The sequence below is a fragment of the Rhinoraja longicauda genome, chromosome 29 (genome assembly GCF_053455715.1).
Source record: "Rhinoraja longicauda isolate Sanriku21f chromosome 29, sRhiLon1.1, whole genome shotgun sequence".
Classification (NCBI taxonomy): Eukaryota; Metazoa; Chordata; class Chondrichthyes; order Rajiformes; family Arhynchobatidae; genus Rhinoraja; species Rhinoraja longicauda.
The window spans coordinates 10,411,943-10,438,829 of NC_135981.1; the positions used below are offsets into that span (position 1 = coordinate 10,411,943).

General features: G+C 43.7%; 1 protein-coding gene across 1 annotated transcript in view; it reads right to left on the reverse strand.

The window, feature by feature from the left end:
- The window catches only part of LOC144607809 (proto-oncogene Wnt-3), a 60,430-nt gene extending 33,821 nt beyond the window's left edge, over positions 1-26,609 (reverse strand). Inside the window, exon 1 of the mRNA XM_078424913.1 lies at positions 26,526-26,609. Within this exon, the coding sequence (XP_078281039.1) occupies positions 26,526-26,605 (80 nt within the window). The 5' untranslated portion in view covers positions 26,606-26,609. The remainder of the gene's footprint in view (positions 1-26,525) is intronic.
- Between the last annotated feature and the right edge of the window lie 278 nt (positions 26,610-26,887).

A 26,887-nucleotide genomic window follows, 5' to 3' on the forward strand; every position in this document is an offset into this window, starting at 1 on the left:
TGAAAACATCTACTCTGACGCATAAGCAAGTCGATGTAAAAATATAGATCATAAATAACTCGATGTGACCGATGCACCATGCACTCCATCATGGCAAGACCTCGCAGATGACGGTAATCCGAAAACCCCCCAAAATACTAGAGATATTTTTTACAAAATAATAAAATATTAGAAGTAAGCCATTCAGCTTCTGATCAGAGATGGGCCCAATGTTTCAGATTCATGGCGTTTCATTGGAATAAACAGCTTTAAGATACGGCAAGATGGTTTTAAGCACCATCTTACAATCTTATACTGTTTCCACTTCTGATGGAAGATACTGGACTTCAAAGGGTAACTTTTGCTCCACAGATGCTATTTAATCTACTATTTCCAAATGTTTCTGTTTGTTTTATAAATACCATCCTGGTCATTCACACACAGGTAAACGCAGCCAATTGATATATTGGTATATATTTTCGACTAGATGTAGTATGTAAGTGATAGTTATTCATGGATAATTTGTGCATTTGATATATCCACGGATTTTGGAGAATGTAATATAATAAAAAAGATGGAAAGAGACTGTTTTTCCTTTTATTTTTTTAAACCCATTTTCAAGAAGAATTTTGATGCTGGTAGACAATCTCTTGATTAATTGGGAGTGAGAACCGGCGGGTATTTCATTGCTGGCCCCTGTGACACAACAAGGTAGAAGTGGCCTGAAAAGCAAAAGACAGGGCACTTTACTCAACCTGACCGGTTGAAAACAAGATGCATTTGACAAAGTGTATTGATGAAAGCAGAGAGAAAGTTTTGGAACAGAGAAGAAGTGGAGTGGGGCAAAGGGTCTGTTGGGGATGGGAGTGTGGGAGAGATCATTGATGTTGATGGTGTGGGTGCCATAGTTTTTGGGCACTCGGCACCTGCCTTTGAGCAGAGTAGGTAACACCGTTGAGAATTGTTGGAGTGAGTTTAAGAGAGAGATGACAGCAGAGGAAATGAGAATGAGTTTCACTGGGTAGTTCCAGGGGCATGAAGCTGCAGAATCAATGACCATGAGATGGGACAGTGTTCCAATGATGTCAGTGAATGGTAATTGGCAGAATGTAGATAGGATTAGAACACGAGGCAGGGAGGTCCCACTGTGTTGACAAACTCTGGGATCTACATATTCTTTAGACCTTAGAATGTTAGAGATACATCATGGAAACAGGCCCTTCAGCCCACCAGTACTCTAGTGCTATCCTACACACCTACAAAAGTCTGTAGGTCTTTGGAATGTTGGAGGAAACTGGAGTACCCAGGGAAAACCCACGTGGTCACAGGGAGTATGTACAAACTCCATACTGACAGTGCCCATAGTCAGTATCAAATCCAGGTCTCTGATCCTGTAAGTGAGCAACTCTACCGCTGCGCCATTCTACCACTCATGCAGTGACTTTAGCAGTGAGGTGGCAGCTGAGGAAATCTTCCTTCAAGAGTCACCAGAAGTGTAACAATTAGTAGACCAGTTTCCCCATCATAATGCTGTACCACATCAACATCCACACTGAAAGGAAAAGCAAATAAGAACTAGAGAAACAGATAAAATGGTATTTGAAGGGGGAACTGATCCACCAAAGAATAGGATATAAAAAGAAGAGGAGAAAACAGCAGCATAAAGGCCAAAGAGTGAAGTAACAGACAATATTCTTTGTGTTGCCTTCCAATAGACAATAGACAATAGGTGCAGGAGTAGGACATTCGGCCCTTCGAGCCAGCACCGCCATTCAATGTGATCATGGCTGATCATTCACAATCAGTACCCCTTCTCCCCATAACCCATGACTCCGCTATCTTTAAAAGCTCTATCTAGCTCTCTCTTGAAAGCATCCAGAGAATTGGCCTCCACTGCCTTCTGAGGCAGAGAATTCCACAGATTTACAACTCTCTGACTGAAAAAGTTTTTCCTCATCTCCGTTCGAAATGGCCTACCCCTTATTCTTAAACTGTGGCCCCTGGTTCCACGTATAATGTCATAGGCGGTTTGTGGGCAGATATGGAAATATATAAATCCACTCATACTCTGAATGAACACATACATTTCCACATGTACAGGTATAAGATGCACACATCCAACTACAAATACAGGTATAGAGCTATGCGCATTGATCGCATACATTTCCTGTCAATGTGCTCTTCCAATGTCCATTTTGTTGGCTCTGCTCTCTTTTGTATTTTTAAACAATCTTAATATTTAAAATATCAAGATTTTGAACCATTTGAATACACAGTTTCACAAAACAATCCCATAAAATTTACTAGGTAGCATTTTTAGAATCATCGTGAGTTCAAATATCCAAACGTGAGAGGGAATTTTTTAAAAAGCTCATATATTTTTCTTGTAGCCTAACAAAGCAGAAGTGGAGATGTTGTTGTTGTCGGATGCCAGAGGAGAGGGGGAGTGGAAAGAAACAGATTTAGTAAGACCAGAACCAGCAATGGCACAGGTTAGATGATTCCCTTTATTTCAATGGACAGGAGACGGAATGTTTCTGTGACAGAATAGCAAGTTTGAAGTATTTTACATTTTAAAATTAATGATGTTAACAAATATATTTAAATGTGTTCTGTTGTCTTATAAGATTATGCCATATTTTAATATCAATTGTGAAATATGCTTAAAAATTTTAACCGTATGATTAACATCTTTAACAGTATGATTGAAACCAGAGATTGAGAGGAGACCTGATAGAAGTGCATAAAATTATATGAAGCATAGACCAGTCAGAACCTTGTACCCTGGATAGAAATGTCAAAGAGCATAGCTTTAAGGTGAGAGAGGCAAAGTTTAAAGAGGTTGTATGGGGCAAGTATTTTACAGAGTGTGGGGGGTGCCTGGAATGCACTACCAGGGGTGGTGGTGGAGGCAGATACAATAGTGACATTTAAGAGTCTTTTGAATTGGCACAAGGATATGCAGAGAAAGGATGGATATGGATCTTGTGCAGGCAAATGAGATTAGTTTATCTTGGCACAATGTTCAGCACCGATATTGTGGGTCAAAAGGCCCATTATGTTCTATTAATTTGTAATAGATCAAATTTGTATGAATTTTGGAAATATTCGGCATTCTGATAGCTAATTTCACCTGGGGCATGCCTTATCTGATTGTCAATGCACTGCTGGCCCTTCCCTTCAGGAACTTGTTGGTATTCTTGAGTTAGTATTTATTCATCATGAAAATCACTGTTAGCAAATAGCAGGCACACTGGCACTTCACCCACCCTGATGGGTGCTGTATGTATTTGTGGGCGTGGGAGTGGAATGTGTCATCAGCTCTGTGTTCATTGAGGCAATAGACAATAGACAATAGGTGCAGGAGTAGGCCATTCAGCCCTTCGAGCCAGCACCGCCATTCAATGCGATCATGGCTGATCACTCTCAATCAGTACCCCGTTCCTGCCTTCTCCCCATACCCCCTCACTCCGCTATCCTTAAGAGCTCTATCCAGCTCTCTCTTGAAAGCATCCAACGAACTGGCCTCCACTGCCTTCTGAGGCAGAGAATTCCACACCTTCACCACCCTCTGACTGAAAAAGTTCTTCCTCATCTCCGTTCTAAATGGCCTACCCCTTATTCTCAAACTGTGGCCCCTTGTTCTGGACTCCCCCAACATTGGGAACATGTTATCTGCCTCTAATGTGTCCAATCCCCTAATTATCTTATATGTTTCAATAAGATCCCCCCTCATCCTTCTAAATTCCATTGTATACAAGCCCAATCGCTCCAGCCTTTCAACATACGACAGTCCCGCCATTCCGGGAATTAACCTAGTGAACCTACGCTGCACCCCCTCCATAGCAAGAATATCCTTCCTCAAATTTGGAGACCAAAACTGCACACAGTACTCCAGGTGCGGTCTCACCAGGGCCCGGTACAACTGTAGAAGGACCTCTTTGCTCCTATACTCAACTCCTCTTGTTACGAAGGCCAACATTCCATTGGCTTTCTTCACTGCCTGCTGAACCTGCATGCTTCCTTTCATTGACTGATGCACTAGGACACCCAGATCTCGTTGAACTCCCCCTCCTCCTAACTTGACACCATTCAGATAATAATCTGCCTTTCTATTCTTACTTCCAAAGTGAATAACCTCACACTTATCTACATTAAACTGCATCTGCCATGTATCCGCCCACTCACACAACCTGTCCAAGTCACCCTGCAGCCTTATTGCATCTTCCTCACAATTCACACTACCCCCCAACTTAGTATCATCTGCAAATTTGCTAATGGTACTTTTAATCCCTTCGTCTAAGTCATTAATGTATATCGTAAATAGCTGGGGTCCCAGCACCGAACCTTGCGGTACCCCACTGGTCACTGCCTGCCATTCCGAAAGGGACCCATTTATCCCCACTCTTTGCTTTCTGTCTGTCAACCAATTTTCTATCCATGTCAGTACCCTACCCCCAATACCATGTGCCCTAATTTTGCCCACTAATCTCCTATGTGGGACCTTGTCGAAGGCTTTCTGAAAGTCGAGGTACACCACATCCACTGACTCTCCCTTGTCAATTTTCCTAGTTACATCCTCAAAAAATTCCAGTAGATTTGTCAAGCATGATTTCCCCTTCGTAAATCCATGCTGACTCGGAATGATCCCGTTACTGCTATCCAAATGCTCAGCAATTTCGTCTTTTATAATTGACTCCAGCATCTTCCCCACCACTGATGTCAGACTAACTGGTCTATAATTACCCGTTTTCTCTCTCCCTCCTTTCTTAAAAAGTGGGATAACATTTGCTATCCTCCAATCCACAGGAACTGATCCTGAATCTATAGAACATTGAAAAATGATCTCCAATGCTTCCACTATTTCTAGAGCCACCTCCTTAAGTACTCTGGGATGCAGACCATCAGGCCCTGGGGATTTATCAGCCTTCAGTCCCATCAGTCTACCCAAAACCATTTCCTGCCTAATGTGGATTTCCTTCAGTTCCTCCATCACCCTAGGTTCTCCGGCCCCTAGAACATTTGGGAGATTGTGTGTATCTTCCTCAGTGAAGACAGATCCAAAGTAACGGTTTAACTCGTCTGCCATTTCTTTGTTCCCCATAATAAATTCCCCTGCTTCTGTCTTCAAGGGACCCACATTTGCCTTGACTATTTTTTTCCTCTTCACGTACCTAAAAAAACTTTTGCTATCCTCCTTTATATTATTGGCTAGTTTACCCTCGTACCTCATCTTTTCTCCCCGTATTGCCTTTTTAGTTAACTTTTGTTGCTCTTTAAAAGAGTCCCAATCCTCTGTCTTCCCACTCTTCTTTGCTATGTTATACTTCCTCTCCTTAATTTTTATGCTGTCCCTGACTTCCCTTGTCAGCCACAGGTGTCTCTTACTCCCCTTAGAGTCTTTCCACCTCTTTGGAATAAATTGATCCTGCAACCTCTGCATTATTCCCAGGAATACCTGCCATTGCTGTTCTACCGTCTTCCCTGCTAGGGCCTCCTTCCAATCAATTTTGGCCAGCTCCTGCCTCATGCCTCTGTAATCCCCTTTGCTATACTGTAATACCGACACTTCCGATTTTCCCTTCTGCCTTTCCATTTGCAGAGTAAAACTTATCATGTTGTGATCACTGCCTCCTAATGGCTCTTTTACCTCTAGTCCCCTTATCAGATCAGGATCATTACACAACACTAAATCCAGAATTGCCTTCTCCCTGGTAGGCTCCAGTACAAGCTGTTCTAAGAATCCATCTCGAAGGCACTCTACAAACTCTCTTTCCTGGGGTCCATTTCCAACCTGATTTTCCCAGTCTACCTGCATGTTGAAATCTCCCATAACCACCGTAGCATTACATTTTTGACACGCCAATTTTATCTCCTGATTCAACTTGCACCCTATGTCGAGGCTACTGTTTGGGGGCCTATAGATAACTCCCATTAGGGTCTTTTTACCCTTACAATTTCTCATTTCTATCCATACTGATTCAACATCTCCTGATTCTATGTCACCCCTTGCAAGGGAATGAATATCATTCCTTACCATCAGAGCAACCCCACCCCCTCTGCCCACCTGTCTGTCTTTTCTATACGTTGTGTACCCCTGAATATTCAGTTCCCAGCCCTGGTCCTCTTGTAGCCATGTCTCTGTGATCCCTACAACATCATACTTGCCCATGACTAACTGAGCCTCAAGCTCATCCACTTTATTTTTTATACTACGCGCATTTAAGTACAACACTTTAACTTCTGTATTTACCTCCCCTCTCACATCGTTCACAATTGGCCCTGCCCTTAATTTCTTTTCCGCTCTAGAACTTCTGTTCCCATTCTTCCGAGTCTTTTGCAATATCTCCTGTATTCCCTTTTACCTCATCTTCATATTCACAATTTGTTAACCCCTCCCCCCCCCCCACTACTTAGTTTAAAGCCACAGGTGTCACACTAGCAAAACTAGCAGGACCAGTAGAGCTGTGCAGTAGACTCTATTGCTCAAATAATTCATAAAGTTATGTTTACGCAACAATAATACAATTGCTTGATATTATGGTGAGCCTCTACTGAACTTCCTAATACATGTCCTTGCTAAAATAACTAAAATGGCTATTTGTGCAGTTTCTGAAATGGGAAAAGGCTCTGGTAAAATAGAAGAGGGCAGAGTAGAACAATGCGATTAAGTTAATGGGTGACTGAGCTCCGTTACGCGTAGACCAGGGCAGTACCCCATCATTTCCCGAGCGCACAGTTCAGGGACAGTTGACAAACGCCTTCCACTTTAGAGCTTTCTTGATCAGTATTTGAGCAGTTTAACTCCATTATCAGCGAAGACTATTGTCTTTAATGATTCACAGAATAAGTCATTCTTCCCATGAATTAAAATGGCCCTGAATGAGAAGTCCTCAACATTTTAAATTCTTCTTTGGGTTGATGCCCTTTTTATATTAAAAAATATATAATCCCAGAGATGTATCAAACAGAAGTTTGGAGACCAGGAAGCCACGCTGATCAGTCACCAAGTGATTAGATCTGAGTCAGGCCAAAGGTGTGACCTGTTGCTATTGTGAGGGTCAATTTCTACCTGTAACAACTCTTCAATAACCACTCGTTACTTCCAAAGGAAATAATAATGGCAGTGTGCTGAGGAACGAATTCCACACACTTCAGCGCACGCTGTCTGGTTTAGGTGTGAGAGGGAATAGAGGAATCGGGCCACCACTGTAAGAGTCATAGAATCATAGAGTGATACAGTGTGGAAACAGGCCCCTCGGCCCAACTTGCCCAAACCGGCCAACATTTCCCAGCTACCTAGTCCCACCTGCCAGCATTTGGTCCATATCCCTCCAAACCTGTCCTATCCATGTACCTGTCTGATTGTTTCTTAAATGTTGGAATAGTCCCTGCCTCAACTTCCTCCTCTGGCAGCTTGTTCCATACACCCACCACCCTTTGTGTGAAAAAACATTTGTTAGACTGACAGATTGTTAAAAGAAAATTGTCTAAATTGATAACAACGCCATCTTCACAACCACTGTTATTTAAAAATAGTTTTTGGAATTAAAGTAAACAGAATATGCACATGGATTATTCCATTTCTACGGCAGGTTATGCAGGCCACAGGCTACCTGTCACCTTCACTTTGCTGTCATGATTTCCCCCCTCACTCAACATTCACTGTTTCACCGGCTTTCGCTCTCAGCTTAGGATCTTGGTTTTGACATTTAAAGCAACTTTAAAAAAAAATCAGGTCAATGGTTTTCATTTTTATACGGATGCAAAATGCTGTGAATGGTTTAAGTATTATACTAATCACTGAGACAGGTACAATAACAACATTTAAAGAACACTTGGGCAGGTACATTAATAGGAAAGGTTTAGAGCGATGTGGAAAATATCTCCTGTTCCTTTTCTCCAGAGATGATGTCTGACCTGCTGAGTTACTCCAGCTTTTTGAGCCAATCTTTGGAAAATATCCAAATGTTCAGAGTGATATGGCCAAATGCAGGCAAATGAGATTAGGTTAGATAGGGCATCTTGGGCCGAAGGGCCTGTTTCAATGCTGCATGACTCTCTGACTCGCTGTATGACTCTAACGCAGGGAATTGAACGAAGTAGCTGTTGGGTTGGTTGGTATTTAGGGCGATAACTGGCAGACTATAAATTTTAGTTTGGGAGAGAAATGGGCACCGTGGGACAGTGTTTGCGCGGCAACTGGGATTGATCCTAATACTCAACAAGAACCCCTGATCTTTCCGCTGAACTACTCCAGCATTTTGTATCTATCTTCGGTGTAAACCAGCACCTGCAGTTCCTTCCTGCACATACCCGTGATAACTCCTGGATTCTAAGTTACGTGAGGACCGGGAGAGCCACTGCTAAATTTCCGAGGACCTCGTATAATCCACAGATAGATGACAGGTGCCACCTTGGAGTCAAAGCTGAAGGTGATTTTGCTTTTTCTATTAAGGCTGAAACTGCTGGTTGGGTGCACATCAACATAATTAGCATTTATGTACCGCTACGACCCGTCGTCCAAAAGTCAACCCTAAGGTCCAATACTGACAGTATTTATTTGATTTTGTTCCAGGAGTGAGAGCGTGCAGTAGTTGCGAAGTTCGAGATAAACAGTGCGAACGGTATCATCGACCAAAATCAGACTTCATGAATGTTCAGACCCACAGTGTAACCCGAGCTCGTCTTTAACAGGTGAGACTCGGATTATACTCTGAGCGCATGTGGCAGGAGGCAGGGCCGCGTTTGAATAACCTTTAGCAACCAGGATGTTTAAACATTATTGTTTACGTTTCGATTTCAATTTGTTGGCCTTGGATTATATTTGGCCACAATGTTACATATGACAAGGTATTTCAATGAGGGACTCATAATTCTCATTAATCGAGGATATTTGATAATGATTCCTTTTCTAATCCGTCTAGGAATCCGTTCAGACGTCCTACATGTTTTGTGAGGTTAGTCTGGACTCCTTTGGGCACACTCTCTGAAGCTATTAACAGGCAAGCATAAATCACGTTGGTCTCCCTCCGGCTCTATATCAGGCTCTGGTTCACTTTTCTCATTCTCTCCCTTGCAATATCACAACATGTTTCAAGTCTTTGCTTGATACAACATTGCTGAGCTTCACAGTCTGTCGTTGCCACTGAAGAGATTATTTGGGACAGGCATGAGAGTAAGAGTGTGTTACAAACACGCACACAAATATAGTTTCCTGCATACGCTTGTACAATTGTTAATACAGAATTGCTTCTTTCAATATATCATATTCATATATATATATATAAAAGAAGCAATTCTCTTTTAACAATCATATACATATGTGATTGTGTGTGTGTATGTATGTGTGTGTTTTGTGTATGTTGTGTGTGTGTGTGTGTGTGTGTGTGTGTTTTGGTTGTGTATGTGTGTGTGTGTGTGTGTGTGTGTGTGTGTGTGTGTGTGTGTGTGTTTTCAGTGTGTGTGTTTTCAGTGTGTGTTTTGTCTGTGTGTGTGTTTTCTGTGTGTATTTTCTGTGTGTGTGTGGGGGGGGGGGGGGAGGGGGGTGGAGGGGGGGGGGGTGTACGAGTATTTCCAGCTATTTCATTAGATAAGCGAATAAGTAGGAAACTGAGTGCAAAAGCAGACCGATATATAACTAGAAACACGAATGTGTGAATACTCAGGGAGGTAAGTGATGTGTTACATTGGCAGACCGACTAAACAGACCAGAGGTACATGAACATTTAGACACAAGCAAATAGCCAGGCAAAAATAGATGATGGAACTAGCTGGGGTATTCTGCGTATGTGCAATATATGCTTGTGTTTAGGTAGGCCAATACACTATTGGACTGTATGTAAGAAAATAATTTCACTGTGCGTTTGCACATGTGACAATAAAGAACCATTGATATGGCTGAGGTGGACATAGTTATTTGTTGCCGATATTACCCATCCAGTGGCGTTCAGCTCCTGACCCCGAGCCAGCAGGGAGGTGACATAGATCGGAGATGCTTGGTGTGACAATCATATATTTAATTCTGCTCTTCACAAAGCCCCACTGATGTCGATGCCTTCATGATGTCTACTTCTAACGAGCATAACGCGGGACCGGCTGTAATTAGTGAGAATCGCGTCCTCGCTTTCATTTCTCCTCACACCTTCCCAACAAGAAAAAAAAGGCCTGAGTTCATAAAATCCACATTAATGACGTGTGGAAAATAGAGCTGCAGGAACCCGCCTGAAAGAGCTTCTGGGTGACAGCTTCGAGAACTGCCCGAGATGATTTACATTACACTGAACAATGTTATACAGCTTTTAACCGCAAATAGCTGGCACGTTTGCTATGTTGATGGAGCGCTGTCGCTTCTGGTCTTTTCTCTCTTTATTTCCTTTATTTTCATTCTCCCCCTTTTTCCCCTCTGACTCGCTATTCCTACAAGTGAGTTCGTTTTCAACCGAAGCTCGGCTCTGCGTCCCAATATCAATTAGTAACAAGCGTTACAATCCCCTCCCCGGGAGTTCTGTGCCCCGCAGTCAGAAATGCTTTGGACACTCAGTAAAGTCGAATTCCATTCCATTCCATTCCATCGAGAACATGTTGGCATTTTTCACATTTCCTGAACACTCGTCTGCAAACGTCTATCCACCAGGGATAGCAAGGTGAATCTTGCAGAAAAAAGGGACAGATAACCCTATATCACAACAATGTAGTTATTAGTTTAATCTAAACATTTTGTTTCCTCTAGAATCGTCATTGATGGGTCCGTCTATCTCTGCTGTAAAAATGAGTTACTCCAGCAGTAGGTGTCTTTCTTTGTAAACCTGCAGTTCCTTGTTTCTTCGTATTTCTGATATGTCATTTGTTATGTTAAAGCATATCACTACAATTGCTATCGATCTCTATTCGGTTTAATTGCACTCTGACTAGAGTTAATGATTCACCCTCGCGACGTTGCGAAGGCGTTCACAAGTGCTTATATGTAGAGTTAGAGAGAGTGGGGAAAGGGCGGGATAGGATGGTTCGGCTACACCCCTTTGGAGGATTAATTAACCAACCAGTATTATTTTTCACCCAGGACGATTGTATCACGGTCCGCTGGGCAGTGATATATGTTATCTAAATAGGGGACCCTTGGGTGTTATATCCAAATAACTAACAAGGGATACCTGGCGATTAGCCCCACATTTTTCTCTTCCTAATAATATTGCACTGATCTTGGATCACATTGAACTTGCAGAAATTAGTCATTGTTTCTATGTTGAGATAGAAATTGAAACGGGGGAAATCACAAAATGCTGGATGAACTCAGAGTTCAGGCGGATCTGTGGAGGGAATGGATGGATAACGATTCGGGTCAGGACCCTTCAAGTGGAGATAGTGTTACAAACACCTTCTTTTATCCAATTCATTTTGACTTGCATCCATCCAAATGTGTACTGATCACCAAAATGCAATAAAATGCTTTACATTTCAAAGGCAATGCTGGCACATAAAAAAGCCTTTTATGTATATGAAATAAATCTTGCCTCTCAACACAACTATCTGGTGCATATTGAATATCTTATGCCATTGTTTTTTTTTTCTAAATACACCTTAGAGGGAATCTTCTTAACCCCGAGAATCGATAGATATTGGCAACATTAAAAAAAGGCCACTATTAAGAACAGAAATGCATCACAAGGATAGACACGTCAAGTGAGAAACAACGTGAAAGGACTTGGTAATAAGATCGAATACTGGTCCCTTTCCGAAACCTCGTCTATCCATTCCTTATGCAGATGCTGCCTAACCCGCTGAGTTCCTCCAGCACTTTGTGTTTTGTTCAAAATTCCAACACGTGCAGTTCCTTATGTTGCTATGTTGAAACGAAGTGTATTTACCGCTAGAGTAAGATTTACGGAAGCAAGAAACGAGTTACAATAGAATTAACTAACTTTCCGTCCGAACTTAAATTCCTAGTGCTTCTCAGGAAGTCTTGTTCTGAAAACCCAGTCTCACAGCGATCGTTACTCTATCGTGCCTAGTTTACATTTTACGACTAACGCTTTCTATTTTAATAGTTGGAACTTCATACAGAACTAGCAAGTTCAGGATGGTTGGTGGCGGAGCAGCGGAAGGGCGTGACTTGGGATAATTCCTCTACTGCAAAATATGTCTGCAAGGATGCTTCTGGCATTTGGTTAGCCGGCACCGGGTTCCAAAGTCCATCAGGACTGCAAGGACACAGATTTAAAATAGTTTGATCCCCTCCTTTATCTATTTGGTAAAACAAATAGTTAATAACGAATTGCTTACAATCCGCTTTTTTAATGCGCATTGCGCGGAATATATCATCGGGATATCGCTTCTGCCATGGTAATAGTACTATTGTATCAGCTATCAGTACCAAAAGGATTTCATAATCGTCAAATTAGGAATCGTCATTTAGGTTCCATATTTGCACATTTTTAAAATTATTAATATCCACTTCCACAGTGTCTGACTAAGTAATGTAGAACACTTTATCATGACAATGAACAACTATAATGTTATTTAACAAATATTTTCATCAAACTGTTTAAACTCATCGGGTTTATTGTGTGTACGTCAAGGTTAACATGTGGACATCACGCGGGGATTATTGAGGGGCGATTTACCATAATTTGCACTTAGTTCATTCCGAACCTCTACTTTGTGTGTTTTTTTTTTTACAAACCTGCATCTGCAGTTCATTGTATCTCCTCTACCAATACAGTTTCTGTTACATAAATTGCCGTTCTGATGTGATTAGTACTTTAATTAATTGAATAATTATTTTATCACAAAATTACTTTAAATATTTAAGTGAGGTTTTGTTTGTTTCAATTGGGTTTGCACTAATCTTGTTTTTTGCAATCTTCTTTCTTTAATGTCTTGCATAATGTTACGTGTAAGTTAGGTGTATCTGTGTTTATCTGCGTCTAGTTGCCTGTGGTGCGGCTGCAAGTAAGATTTGTATTGTACCTCTACCTCATTGTACCTGTGCGTATGACATTAAACATCTAACTTGATTTGATACAGCTAATCATTTTGGGGGGGAATGGCGGTGGTGGTGGAGGAGGGGGTTAGTGGGGAGGTGAGAGTTCTAGATATCTTCTACCCTTTATTCCAACCAGTGGTTCCAGAAAACCGCTTTGTCCAATTTTAAGATCATGTTCCCAAACTCCACCACCAGGGTAAATACCCATCAACATCTTCAGACACCCTGCCTTAATATTCTGTTTAGGGAACGCAAGTCCAGTCCATACTGAAGATAGGCACAAAAATGCTAGAGTAACTCAGCGGGTCAGGCAGCATCTCTGGAGAAAATGAATAGGTAACGTTTTGGTCAAGACACTTCTTCAGACAGCATCCATCTCCAAAATATTCCAGCATTCTTTGTTTCTCTTCGGTGTAAACCAGCATCTGCAGTTTCTTCCTACACATCCAGTCTACACTGTCCTTCGAGTTTAACCCCTGTTAATTGTCGCAGTTTATCTATGGCCACAGCATGGATAAACTGTGACAATCAGTTTATCACAGTCTGACTGGTCTTGGCGCTATTTATCTGAAAACTTTTAGACTGTTGGATCTGAGACATTTAGAACTATTCTAATGTTTGTCATCCTAACCCGTAACTGTTTGTCAGAGAAAGCATATTCTACTCAGTTGTCTTCGTGTTTATTCCGCGTTACCAATATTAGTCGTTTGCTTATTCAGCAAATAAACAATGTGGCTTGAATTTAGTATTGCCTCCTGTGGAATTTTGCTCATTTTATCTTTGAAACCGATCAAGTACAGGTGACCACAGTCCTTGCACAGAACAGAAAACTTCCAACATCGATGAGGAGCATCGATCTTTTTACATTTTTTAAAAGGAATAAAAAGACAGCATCTCACAAACGACTTAAATATCCATGGCACAATCTCAGTCAATTCAAAGACATTTTGGTGCATGGCAAAATACCACGTTTACAGAAATTTATGTCTTTAATTTTGAAAACGCTTAACAAGTTTGGCACCTCTGTGGAAAGACGGAGAAAAGCTAATATTTTAGGTACAAACACTTGCAACGGAACTTTCCTTCCTTTAGAACTGTGATTCTCTCTCCACAGATGTTGCCTTACATGCTGCGTACTTTTATCATTTCCTGAGTATATTTGCCATTTTTGTTAGAAAGTTGAAAACCTGAAAAGATTTTAATTACTATTTCAGTGATTCGCTGTGACCAACCACGGCCACTGGCAAAATGTGTAGGGAGAAACTGCAGATGCTGGTTTAAATCGAAGGTAGACACAAAATGCTGGAGTAACTCAGCGGGACAGGCAGCATCTCTGGAGAGAAGGAATGGGTGACGTTTCGGGTCGAGACCCTTCTTCAGACGAAGGGTCTCGACCCGAAACGTCACCCATTCCTTCTCGCCACAGATGCTGCCCGTCCCTTTGAGTTACTCCAGCATTTTGTGTCTACCCACGGTCACTGGCAGTTGGATATCATCGCCTACCCGCATCCGCAACACACTCACGCTTATATGAGTTGTCCACTTGTCAGTTGTGGAGCGATTGTCACACGTGCCCAATGGCATCTTGTTGACGAAGCAATGGGTTGTATTGAATCCAGCATGGTTGGCCAGAGCTGTGTGAAGTTCACATATAAGAAATCACCACCTCCACAGAAGGGAAGATTTGCTATTTTCTAATGGGTCCATAGGGAGCTGGAGAAACAGCCTGCCAAAGCACAGACTGTGCTCCGTACATTCGCGTATCTGATAGTGGTGGTGGTAGAAGGGGAGGGGAGGGGGGTGGGGGTGGATCAAGTGGAAAGAAAGGAGTACGAACATGAAGTTAGACCAGGGTGGGGAGCAAGATGGAGTGTAGAATAAACAGTTACACTTTTGTTGCGCCCAATAGGCCCACGTGTGTGACAAATATTCTACTATTGTAAAATAACTGGTCAGAATGGTGGCACGTTCCTTGCTTGGCTTAATGCTAGAAAACACATAACAACGTCTGATAAAATATAATGATTATTTAATGTAATTAAAGTTAATGGCCATGTCTTTTTTGAGGGTGGTATGCGTATGTGTGGAGGATTGGTGAAGAAGTGTGAATACTGAAGGGACTTGTCGGCGATGTGATTATGTGATTAGTCGCCAGATTGAGATTTGGTTGTAATTTTACATAATCATTTCGAGGTCATTTTTGAGAAAAACAATATTCTGACGCGGAAGGGAGGAAACCCGCGCGTCGTCATATCAGAGGTACAGTCCAGACCACAAACCATTTAAGTTGTTTTATTTAACATGGTGTAGGTTGGGGGGCTAGTGCTGATCACTGGGCCAACTCGGTGCCTCCTCAAATGGTCTGTCGTTAGATAAGGCAGAGGCAGCTTCCATTCAACTCCTCGTGTGAAGGAGGGGCGATGGCCTGGACCACTCAGTTCCCCATGAGCACTGAAATGGTGAAGGTTGAAAGAGTAACTCCAATGGGGCAAAATGACGAGGAGAAAGGTGGAGCTGCGGGGAGGGAGTGGATTGAGCGTGAAAAGGACTCAATGAAAGAAAATAAAGTACCCTGATCACTAGTAGGAGAAGGTAGAGGATTTAAATATTTAATTTTAAATACATTTAATAGGTATCTGAGGGGTAACTTTTCCGCACAAAGGGTGGTGGGTGTACGAGGCGGGGACTATCCCAACGTTTAAGAAACAGTTAGACAGGTACATGGTTTGGAGGGATGTGGGGCAAACGCGGGCAGGTGGAACTAGTGTAGATGGGAGATGTTGGCCGGTGCGGGTAAGTTGGGCCGAAGGGGCCGTTTCCACGCTGTTTGACCATGACTCCATGACTCTAAGAGATTTGGAGCGAAGTTAGGAAGGGCAGAAAGACACGTCGATATTTTAAACCTATTCTTCCTGAGTGGGCACTACATGTAAATTTTGACATCCTATGAAACCTCGCCACACCTGGTATAGAAAGGGTTTAACATTCATCGCATGTATCCGGTGTTCGGGGAATCCCACAGCCATTCACAACAATGAGGTTTCGGTTTTAGTTTAGCCACAGTTCAGGCAAAGTGGCAGCCAATTTGCTAACGGAACAGCTTGCCAAAGAATCACTTACCAAACACCTGTGTCCCATCAGACGCGTGTAAACACATTCATGGTGGAGTTGGGTTGGTAGAATATCCAACCTGTGTCAAATAGGTTGTGTAAAAAGGAATAAAACGAATGTTGTCCAAAACAGTGTGTAACCTGAATATTATGCAATATGACACCGACAGCCAACAAGCCATAATGATATGACAACTTTAAGTGCCTCACATTATCGTGAGGCGCAGGAACCTCTAGAGCAAAGCATGAATGTAACATGCGTTACATTTTCTATCGATAACCTTTAGTACGTGCATAATACACTTGACATTTAACTGTCTTTCCCCTCGCTACGACAATATATGGTGATCTGAGTGAACTTGTTTTCTCCATTTCCCTTCCATCTCAATGCCACCTCCATTCATTCACCCAACCCCCCCAAGTTCCACAGCGCTCCGCCCCATTACCTGACGCAGAACATTCAGTGTTCGCAAGTTCAGTATTGGCTGCACACCCTGACGCTCTCACCCTTAAATATCTCACAGTGCGAAGCATCCTTTGCTCAGTATCTTTATTGTGGTAATTCCTCTACATTGATGTTACTCAGCCATTTTCTTAAACTGTGCAGAATGAAACCTCAGATGCTAGTTTATACCGGAGATAGACACAAAGTGCTGGAGTAACTCAGCGGGTCACGCAGCATCTCTGGAGAAAAATGATGGTTGGCGTTTCGGGTCGGGACCTGAAACATCAACCATCATTTTTCTCCAGAGATGCTGCGTGACCCGCTGAGTTACTCCAGCACTTTGTGTCCATTTCCTTAAACTTTCTGGCTTGGAATAAACATCATTTGTTCAGTATCTTTATTATGCTAATTCCTCTGCTTTGATGTTACTCAGCCATTTCCTTAAACGGTGCAGAAAGAAACAGCAGATATGCGAGTTTATACCAAAGAATGACACAAAAATGCCGTGGTAACTGCGCGGGATAGGCAGCATCTCTGGATCGAAGGCATGGGTGACATTTCAGGTCGAGACCCTTCATCGGACATTAAGTGTTAATCGTTAAAATTGAGTGCTGTCACAATGACCTGCAGATGTTGGAATCTCGAGCAAAACAGAAAACGCTGAAGGAACTCTGCGGGTCAGGCAGCATCAGGGAAGTTTGAAGAAGTGGCCCGACGGGAAACATCGCCTGTCCATTCACTGCCCAGACACGAATTGACCCGATGAGTTCCTCCAGGACTCTGTGTTTTAAATTCAGTGCTGGCTCATGCGAGATTTTGCATAGAGGCGGATACTTGCACTGATGATAGACATGCACCTCCATGAGAGACATTAAACTGGTACACATACCCAGGCACGACCATGCATCAATGAACACATGCATGAATATGTGCAAAGGTAAAACATACACACGAAGACATGCACCACGGGCGCACGATGCACGCAATGCAAATGCAGGCGGATATGCATAATCTATGTAAACATAGACAAAACACGTACATATCCAATGGCACGTGTTTGCAGGCACGCTTATCGCGCAGAGAATGATTATTCTTTTTATTCACAAAATGCTGGAGTAACTCAGCAGGTCAGGCAGCATCTCAGGAGAGAAGGAATGGGCGACGTTTCGGGTCGAGACCCTTCTTCAGACTGATGATTATTCTTTTAAACAGATGACAATATAAACATTTGTGTTACTGCGTCGCAAAGAAAGTGAAATGCGAAGTTTTTTAGGGATCAAATTGTGGCGAATGCACATGTCAGTGATGCCCAGGGACTTCCAGCATCGCTGACCGGGGGACATATCTTGACGCCCACTGGGTGACGAGTTTCATTAGCATTTGCCAATTTCCTGAATGAGTCGCCGAACACAATTCCGAGCATGTAACTGGCGGACGACTCATAGGAAATTCCCCCAAAATGAAGAACACTAACAAGTAATAGGGATGGCTACTTCACAGCAACCACTCAGCTCACGAGGCACAGGTCTCCCATTCGTGTTTTGCTGACATATGGCTACCAGACACCTTCGCTCAGCCCGCGTGAACCAACCTGATCTCCCGGTTGCTGGACACTTTAATTCTCCTTCCCATTCCTACACAAACCTTTCTGTCCTCGGTCACCTCCATTGTCAGAGTGAGGCTAAACGCAAATTGGAGGAACAGCATCTCATATTTCGCTTGGGCAGCTTACAGCCCAGTGCTATGAATATTGATTTCACTCACTCCAGGTAGCCCCGGCATTCCCTCTGTCTCTATCCCTCCCCCACCCAAGTCACACTAGCTTCTCATTTTCACCCTACAAACAGCTTACAATGGCCTGCATCCTTTATCATCGTTACTTTTTTGCATATCTTTCATCCATTGTTCTTTATCTCTCCACGTCACCGTCTACATCACTCGATGCTGTTATATAGTCTGAAGAAGGGTCTCGATCCGAAACGTCACCCATCCCTTCTCTCCAGAGATGCTGCTTGTCCGCTGAGTTATTCCAGCTTTTTGTGTCTATCTTTGACTATTCTATTACACCCCCTTACCTGCACAAGCTCACGAAATTAGTCAGAGGGTGGTGAATCTGTGGAATTCTTTGCCACAGAAGGCTGTGGAGGCCAAGTTAGTGGATATACTTAGGGCAGAGATAGATATATTCTTCATTAGTACGGGTGTCAGAGGTAATGGGAAGAAGGCAGGAGAATGGGGTTAAGAGGGAGAGATAGATCAGCCATGATTGAATGGCGGAGTAAACTTGATGGGCTGTGTGGCCTAATTCTGCTCCTATCACTAATGATCTTATGATCTTATGAAATGGTAGTTTAGCTATACGGTCGCATGCTCGTAATATATATTAAAATCCGACATTTGGAAATGCTTGCAGTTTATTTTAAACATAACTCAAGCAATGTTCCTACAGGAATTTATTTATTGGTAAGTGGTTTCACTGAATCGAACTGAGTGAAGCAAGATCTTGATCACGGTAACTGATTTCTTACAGCAATCTCCTGGCGGGAGGTAAAGCGTGTGGGTCACGTCTACCACGCCCCAGAAAATAATCCCAAACAGATTCCAAGAAAACACAATCCTTGGGAACGAATCTCGCAAAAGTAACTTCGCACTGGCTTTCTGTTACATTTTCTTAGATCAGGAAAAGATAACTGAGTGCCCAACATTTCTTTCTTAAAGAATACGTTGTTGAAACAACGTGAACATATGCAACAGACCGTGTAAGATGTTACACAGACCGTACAGACACGTGCCAATGTCCAAAGAGGACCTCGAGAACTCAGCCCAATAGTCTCAAGTCATAGAGTCATAGAGTCATAAAGTGATACAGTGTGGAAACAGGCCCTTCGGCCCAACTTGCCCACATTGACCAACATGTCCCAACTACACTAGGCCCACCTGCCTGCGCTTGGTCCATATCCCTCCAAACCTGTCCTATCTGTCAAGTGATTAACTGAGTTTTCTGTTCATTCCACTCTCTCCACCTATATATCTATCTCACCTTCTATCTATCCCCTAATGTATCTACCCCCACCATCTATCCCTCCCCATCTAACTACCCCCATCTATCTACACCCCATCGATCTACCTCCCAATCTATCTACCCTCCATCTATTTACCCCCCTATCCATCTACCTCCACATCCATCTACCTCCACATCTATCTACCTCCACATCTATCTACCTCCATATCTATCTGCCCTACTTATATCTACCACTCTGTCTATCTACACTTCTATCTGTCTGTGTATCTATCTATCCGCCCGCCCGCCCGCCCGTCTGTCTATCCGTCTGTCTGTCTATCTATCTATCTACTACAGGTGCTTGAATTTTGAGGGAGAAAAAGCACAAAATACGGGAGGAACTAACCGGGACGGACAGCATCTCTGGAGGGAAACGAACATTCGACGTTTCGGATGGGGACTCTTATTCAGCTTGAAGAGGAGTCCCGACCGGAAACGTCTCCTGGGCATTCCCTCCACAGATGCTGCCTGACCCACTGAGTTCCACCAGCACTTTGTGATTTGTATCTATGGGGTACGTATTTATCTACCATCTCCATCTATCTCCATCTTTCTCTGACTCTCTTTCTGTCTATCTATCGTCATTCTACATCGCTATCACGTAGATCATTTTATGTATCTATTACCATGCCTATTAGCTTCTGTTTCTCCCCATGCCTCTGCTTACTCGGAGCATCGTTCTCTATCTACCTCGGCCTAAGGCTCCCAGGTTGTCCCTCGTCTCCTTCGACAAAGTCGTGAGCCTGAAGTCATTCACATTGTTTGTAATTTTATTCATGTGTACACACGCTCACACGCCCACGTGTATTCAGGAATGTCTCCCGTAGACCTCCGGGACGCACTGCAAGCTGCTTCGCCGAGTTAAACATGGAAACATCGAAAATAGGTGCAGAAATAGGCCACTCGGCCCTTCGAGCCAGCACCGCCATTCAATATGATCATGGCTGATCATCCAATATCAGTACCCCGTTCCTGCTTTCTCCCCATATCCATTGATTCCGTTAGCCCCAAGAGCTGTACCTAATTATCTCTTGAATGTGTCCAGTGAATTGGCCTCCACTGCCTTCTGTGGCAGAGAATTCCACAGATTCACAACTCTCTGGGTGAAAAAGGTTTTCCTCATCTCAGCCCTAAATGGCCTACCCCTTTTCCCTAAACTGTGACTTCTGGTTTTGGACTCCCTCAACACCGGTAACATTTTTCCTGCATCTAGCCTGTCCAATCCCTTAAGTATTTGATATGTTTCTATAAGGTCCGCTCTCATCCTTCAAAATTCGGTCGGAGTTGACGGTTCTCGGAGTTGGCCGAGACCCTCTCAGAAACTGCGTCTTTTCCAGAACTTTCCATAATTCTTTTAAATATGCACCTTCCCCTCACGTCAGGCCTTGCTCGAGTTAAATTGTCGGCCAATGACTGACGCATATGCGATGGCATTGGTTTCCTTGGGACAGAACTCGCGGCCTCATTAAAAGGAAGATCATCTTCTCGCAAATTTTACTTATCAATTAAGATATTTAAAAACATTTGGATCATAATCATGGAGGCCACTTGTCCCTTCCTGTTTCTGCTGGGCCTTTGAAATAAATGAATATTACTGCAGCCACATTCTCTTGCATTTTTCCCTATGATTCGCCATTTGTCTCACCATTGAGTACAAATCCAATTCACTTTCAAATAAATTGATGAATTTATTCTCACCAACATTCAGCCAGGAAATTCCATATCCCCTCAATGTCCCCTCTCATCCTTTCGTCAAGATCTCACCTTTACCTCTCCCTAAGTGAAAATATTTTTCTTTTTCACTCTTTTCGGAACTGTCCATGGTCGTAAACCCCCGCAATAAATCTCCTCTTAACCTTCTCTGTTCCAGAAATATTATTTCTTCGAGGTAACGATTTTCACAACATTTAAAAGGTGGCTGGACCAGTACTTTGGATCACCAGGTCGTAGCAGGCTGTGGGCGTCGCGCTGGTAAATGAGATTACTATAGAAAAGTATGGACATGGTGGACCGAAGGGCTAATTTATGTGTTGAGGGGTATGACTTTGTCCAACAGTGTTTAGACATACATAAACATTATCAAACCCTATTCCGATCGCTAACCAAATACTGGTATCACAAAATGTTGGAGTAACTCAGCGGGACAGGCAGCATCTCAGGAGAGAAGGAATGGGTGACGTTTCGGGTCGAGACCCTTTTTCAGTCCGAAGAAGGGTCTCGACCCGAAACGTCACCCATTCCTTCTCTCCTGAGATGCTGCCTGACCCGCTGAGTTACTCCAGCATTTTGTGATACCTTCGATTTGTACCAGCATGTGCAGTTATTTTTCTACACAACGAACCAAATACTGAATGGTCTCTTTAAGAGTGATTTTTTAAAAAACAGCTTTGAAATACTGTAAATGATAGTGGGGCGGGTCAGGATGAAATATGCCTTCTGAGCCTGGATGGGCAAGAACTGGCGCCCGCCATCGCTGCGGAGAAGACATATTCCATCACTGTCCGTGTACAGGACAGCCGGTGACAAGCCGCTTCCTCCATTCATCATATTCGCTGGTGGTGAGTCACACAGCGATCTGTAGGGTGCGAACCTCGCGTCTGACTGAGCCAAGAAAAATGCACTTTTATCGCACTGTCTAGATTGGCGGGGGGGGGGGGGGGGGGGGCAGTTTATTTGTGGGGATCTAACACCCGGTTTGATAATGTCACAGACAACATTGAGATGCTGAAGAAATGTGTCATGATGTCGCGTGGCGTCACTCAAGAGAGGCTCAAACAATGTCAGACTAAACACAATAAGCCACAAAACTTTAAATATTTTAAATTTAAACGCCAAGAAAGTAACTGAAGTGGATGGGGCGGAACACCAGGGCTGTCTGAATGGGTTCGATCGGTGCTGCCTAAATAAATTTTAAGTTTGATCCCTTAGTATTCTATGAAGGAAAAACTATCTTTTTAATGTTTCTGAAAACTTAAAAACTTTTAAACGCAAACTCGCATAGAATCGCATTTCCGACACTGGGATACAAAGACCCTGTCAAACTGAATGTGAATGTGGGGACGAGGTGGCGGTGGGGGGTGGGGGGAGAGGGGGGGGGGTGTTTTGAAACTTTCCAAAGCATTTCGCTTTATTTTGCGCAGAATTCGCCCCCTTCCCCCTTTTTTAAAAATGTGTTCGCTGAAGTCATATCAGAGCCGGCCAGTCTGCGCTGAGTTTGGAGCTTTGAACTGTCTTGTGTTAATCTGTCAGGTGAGAGTTCATGACCTGACATGCCTGCAGGTAGAGCCCCGGGTCGATGGGGAGAGAGGCAGAGGGAGAGGGAGGTCAGCACCCGGATCTCACCCCTCGTTGGTCTGAGCAATCATTACGAATAAATACTCGCAACTGCGCCCTCGGATTGTGCACTTCCACTTTCTGAAATTAGCTCATTGGCTAAAGAAGATAATTAATTTTAGATGTGAACAAATTGCCACTTACGGTGTAAACATTACAAATCACACTCATCTTTATACCCGCGAAACCTGTTGAAGCGATTTTTTCCCCCCAACGGGAACACGAATCGCTTTGAGTTTGGAGGCTCGGTTTTGTATCCCTTGTTAACCTGAAGCAACATTGGAACCAGAGAATCCCACAGCACAAGAGACACGTTGCCCCACCCAACCTGCGCCGGCCCTCGTGAGCAATTCCCCCCTTCCAATTTTCCACTGTGATGCTCGTTCTCCGCACACCTCTTTTGAAGTGTACAGTATCTTCATCTCCCATTTGATAGTGTAGGAAGACACTGCAGATGTTGGTTTACACCGAAGATAGACACAAAATGCTGGAGTAACTCAGCAGGACAGGCAGCATCTTTGGAGAGAAGGAATGGGCGACGAGTCTGAAAAAGGGTCTCGACCCGAAACGTCACCCATTCCTTCTCTCCAGAGATGCTGCCTGTCCCGCTGAGTTACTCCAGTATTTTCTGTCGACCCCCCCCCCCGGCATTATTCGTTGTAGCCGCGGTTGTTTAGATGATGTGACAAATATTGTTTAAATTGAAATGTATTAAAGAAGGAGAGAAAGAATTGGTGACTTTCGGGTCGAGAGGTTTCTTCTGGACAAGAAACGTCACCCATTCCTTCTCTCCAGAGATGCTGCCTGTCCCGCTGAGTTACTCCAACAGTTTGTGTCTGTCGTCGGTTTAAACCAGCATCTGCAGTTCCTTCCGACACATGTCACCTAAGGACCCCGTGAATTGGGCCCGTCACACATACAAGCGTATGGAGTCCACACCAGTAAAAACGGTATCGGCTCACCCTCGTTAACCCAATGTTAGGTCTGCGGAGACTGAGGGTCAGGTTTGGCTGGGGGATGATGAAGATGTCGGAGGGAGGGGCGAGGCAGGTGATGGCAAAGAAGATAAAACATTTATCGTCCGACAAGCGATAAATGGGAGTGATTAAGAGCACGATGCGCCAGGAGCGGTGAGCTGCTTTCAGGGTGCGGGCGGGCTGTTGTGGGGAAGGAATTATTCTGAATCTATTGCCGTTCCTTGGCAAAGTCACGCCCTCAATCTGCCATTGAATAGAAAGGAACAAAAATTGGATTTTAACTCTCTTTCATCATATTACATGTCGCTCGCATCTCTCTGTGTCCCTGTCCTTTACTTATTCCTCTCCCTTTGTCTGTCACTTACAGCCGTGCGTGTCTGGTCCTTTCCCGAACTGATTGCTGAGTAATATTTTACCCGACTATATTGAAAACGTCTCCGCATCTCTTTCTATACGGCGACCACTGATAAAATATACACACAGTTTCTCACCGAGGCGTATACGCATTGAACACATCCTCAAACAGCAGGGACGTGGTACTTTTGCTCTTTGTTCCTACGCCGGAATTAATGTTAATTGTATAAAGGTTGCCCATACTAGTAACTCCCAGTGAGTCACGTTGAATCCATGAATGGTACTCCGTAATGTGTCACACCCAGTAACTCGCTGATATTGTTAAAACAGGGTGGCGTATTACTTTCTGTAAAATAAAAAAAGTGACCTAATGAAATACACAATGTAGAAGTTAATTGATAACGGTGATGGCTTGGCGCGGCCAAGAGAGGGGACTGTGAGGCTGACAGGAGGCGTGGTGCTGAGTTAGATTATTTCCCTCACAGCCCGCACGCGGCAATACACCTGGGCAGGAACAGGTAGGCGCTGGGTGCCGCGTAGAGAGAGGGCATATACCTGCCTTGGGTAGTGAAGGTCCCTCGACGCATTCGGCCACATAGAATTAAATCAAAGCCCACTGCGAGGTGTGTGCAAGAGAAGAGAGGGAAGGGGTATGAATATTCCGGATTATCATTCAATCAGCTCTTTTCCAAAACGTTCAGGTTAGATAGACACAAAATGCTGGAGTAACTCAGCGGGACAGGCAGCATCGAGGGATAGAGGGAATTGGTGCCATTTCGGGTCAAGACTGGGAGTTGGGGATTGATGTGCACAAATTAGCGGCGGTGATTTCAACATTGCAACAGTGACTAGTCTCCAAACCTCTGCAAAGCACGTTGGGATAATTTTTAAACGGGCGTGACAGACACTCGGTAAAAAGTGTATTTTCTTCAAAAAACTGAAAAGCCCCTTGCGGTAACAGGAACCTGAGTCAAAGCTGTAGTCTGGTTCCCAACAACAACCAAAAAGTCTGCTAGGTGCTGGAATAAAATAATATTTGAATTCCAATCTTTCTTTGGCTCAGTCCGCGCTTGTCCCTGTCCTAAGGTGATCTTACTTCAACAGCGTACCTGGTGAAAAAAATCCCTAAACCATCTGTTACAATTAGAAACGAGATAACGCTCATGAAATAAGCCGGCCTAATCTCAGAGGAGTTTATCCACGCTCTTACCAGTTCAAAACATTTGGAAGTTTATTTGATCGGAATTGTGCTTCGCAATTAGTACATTGGTTGGTCAGATTTCCCTTCACTCCTTGCCCAATCGCTTATGGGCAGACCTGATAACGACTAACATGGTTTGTTTTAAATATATATTACATATAAACACATTATTTCAAGCTTTTTTTTCGCGAATGGACATGTTCAGGGAGCGCCTGAGCCAGCGGCGAGAGAGGGGGAAGCTGACAGCTTTAAGTTTCAACACACATCGGGCAGTTTTCCCGGGTCTGTTTCAAAGCCCGACGACGTTGCAAGTCCACGGCACTGGGTAATACTTCAGGTGAAGGCCCCTTGGGTTCTGTTTTACCAATGCGTCGGAGACGCCCTTGCCGCGGCTCGCAGACCGGGCGAGTCAGGCTTACCTGACACTCTTTCTGCATTCTGCATTCCTCTTTTCCGCCAGCCCCGTCTATCTCCTCGCCTCCTGTCTCAATATTATTCTCACTTTCTCTCCCCAGTTTTCACTCCGTCTCAGCCCACCTCTGTTTACTCCGGATTTCTCTCTTTGACTTCCCTTTACCATTAAAGCATCTCATCTTTTGTTTTATCTCTACCGCTCCCCCATTCTCCCCCCCTCGTTCAACCCTGTTCGGCGTGGGTTTCGGCTAATTTCTTCCTCTTTCTTTCTTTCTGGCTCGGGTCTCGGATTGCCAGTTCTGTAACAGTATCAATCAGTCGGTGTCTGTGATACAGCAGGCATCAGATAACACCGTTTGTTGATCAGATACTTCCCCAAGTGCACTCGCAAACCTCCTTGACCGCCTTTTCAAATGAGCTGGAACGAGTTTATTCACAGCCAATTCACTGCGCACAGCCGAGAATAAAAGCAAAGCAAAGCAAAACACACACGCACACACTCACGCACACGCACGCGTACACACACACACACACACACAAACACACACACACACACACACACACACACATACACACGCACACACACACACACGCACACACACACACACACGCACACACATACACACACACACACGCACACACGAGTCCGCAATGAGAAGCACTTACCACCAGATCGGATAGCCAGCCAGACCGCGGGTCGAATTCAACAGAAGCGACAGCACAAATCCAAACAGGTACAAATCCATGAGTGTGGCAGGGTGTAAGTGGCAGAGAGAGGGGATTGAGACAGAGGTGGGAAAAGTTTTTTTTCCCCCAAAAAAATAAAGTTGGAAGGCAGCAATCTCGGGGTCAACACTTCACCATAAGGACGGGAGCGTCCTCACATTATACAGATAGATGCTAATATAAAAGTAAAGGGGTTCAACTGCACGTCGGGACCCAATCCGATCTCACCGCCTTAGGACACAGATGATTATATAGTTCAGCGCTGTCAATCATGTCTTACCACCCCAATATCCAGCTAATTG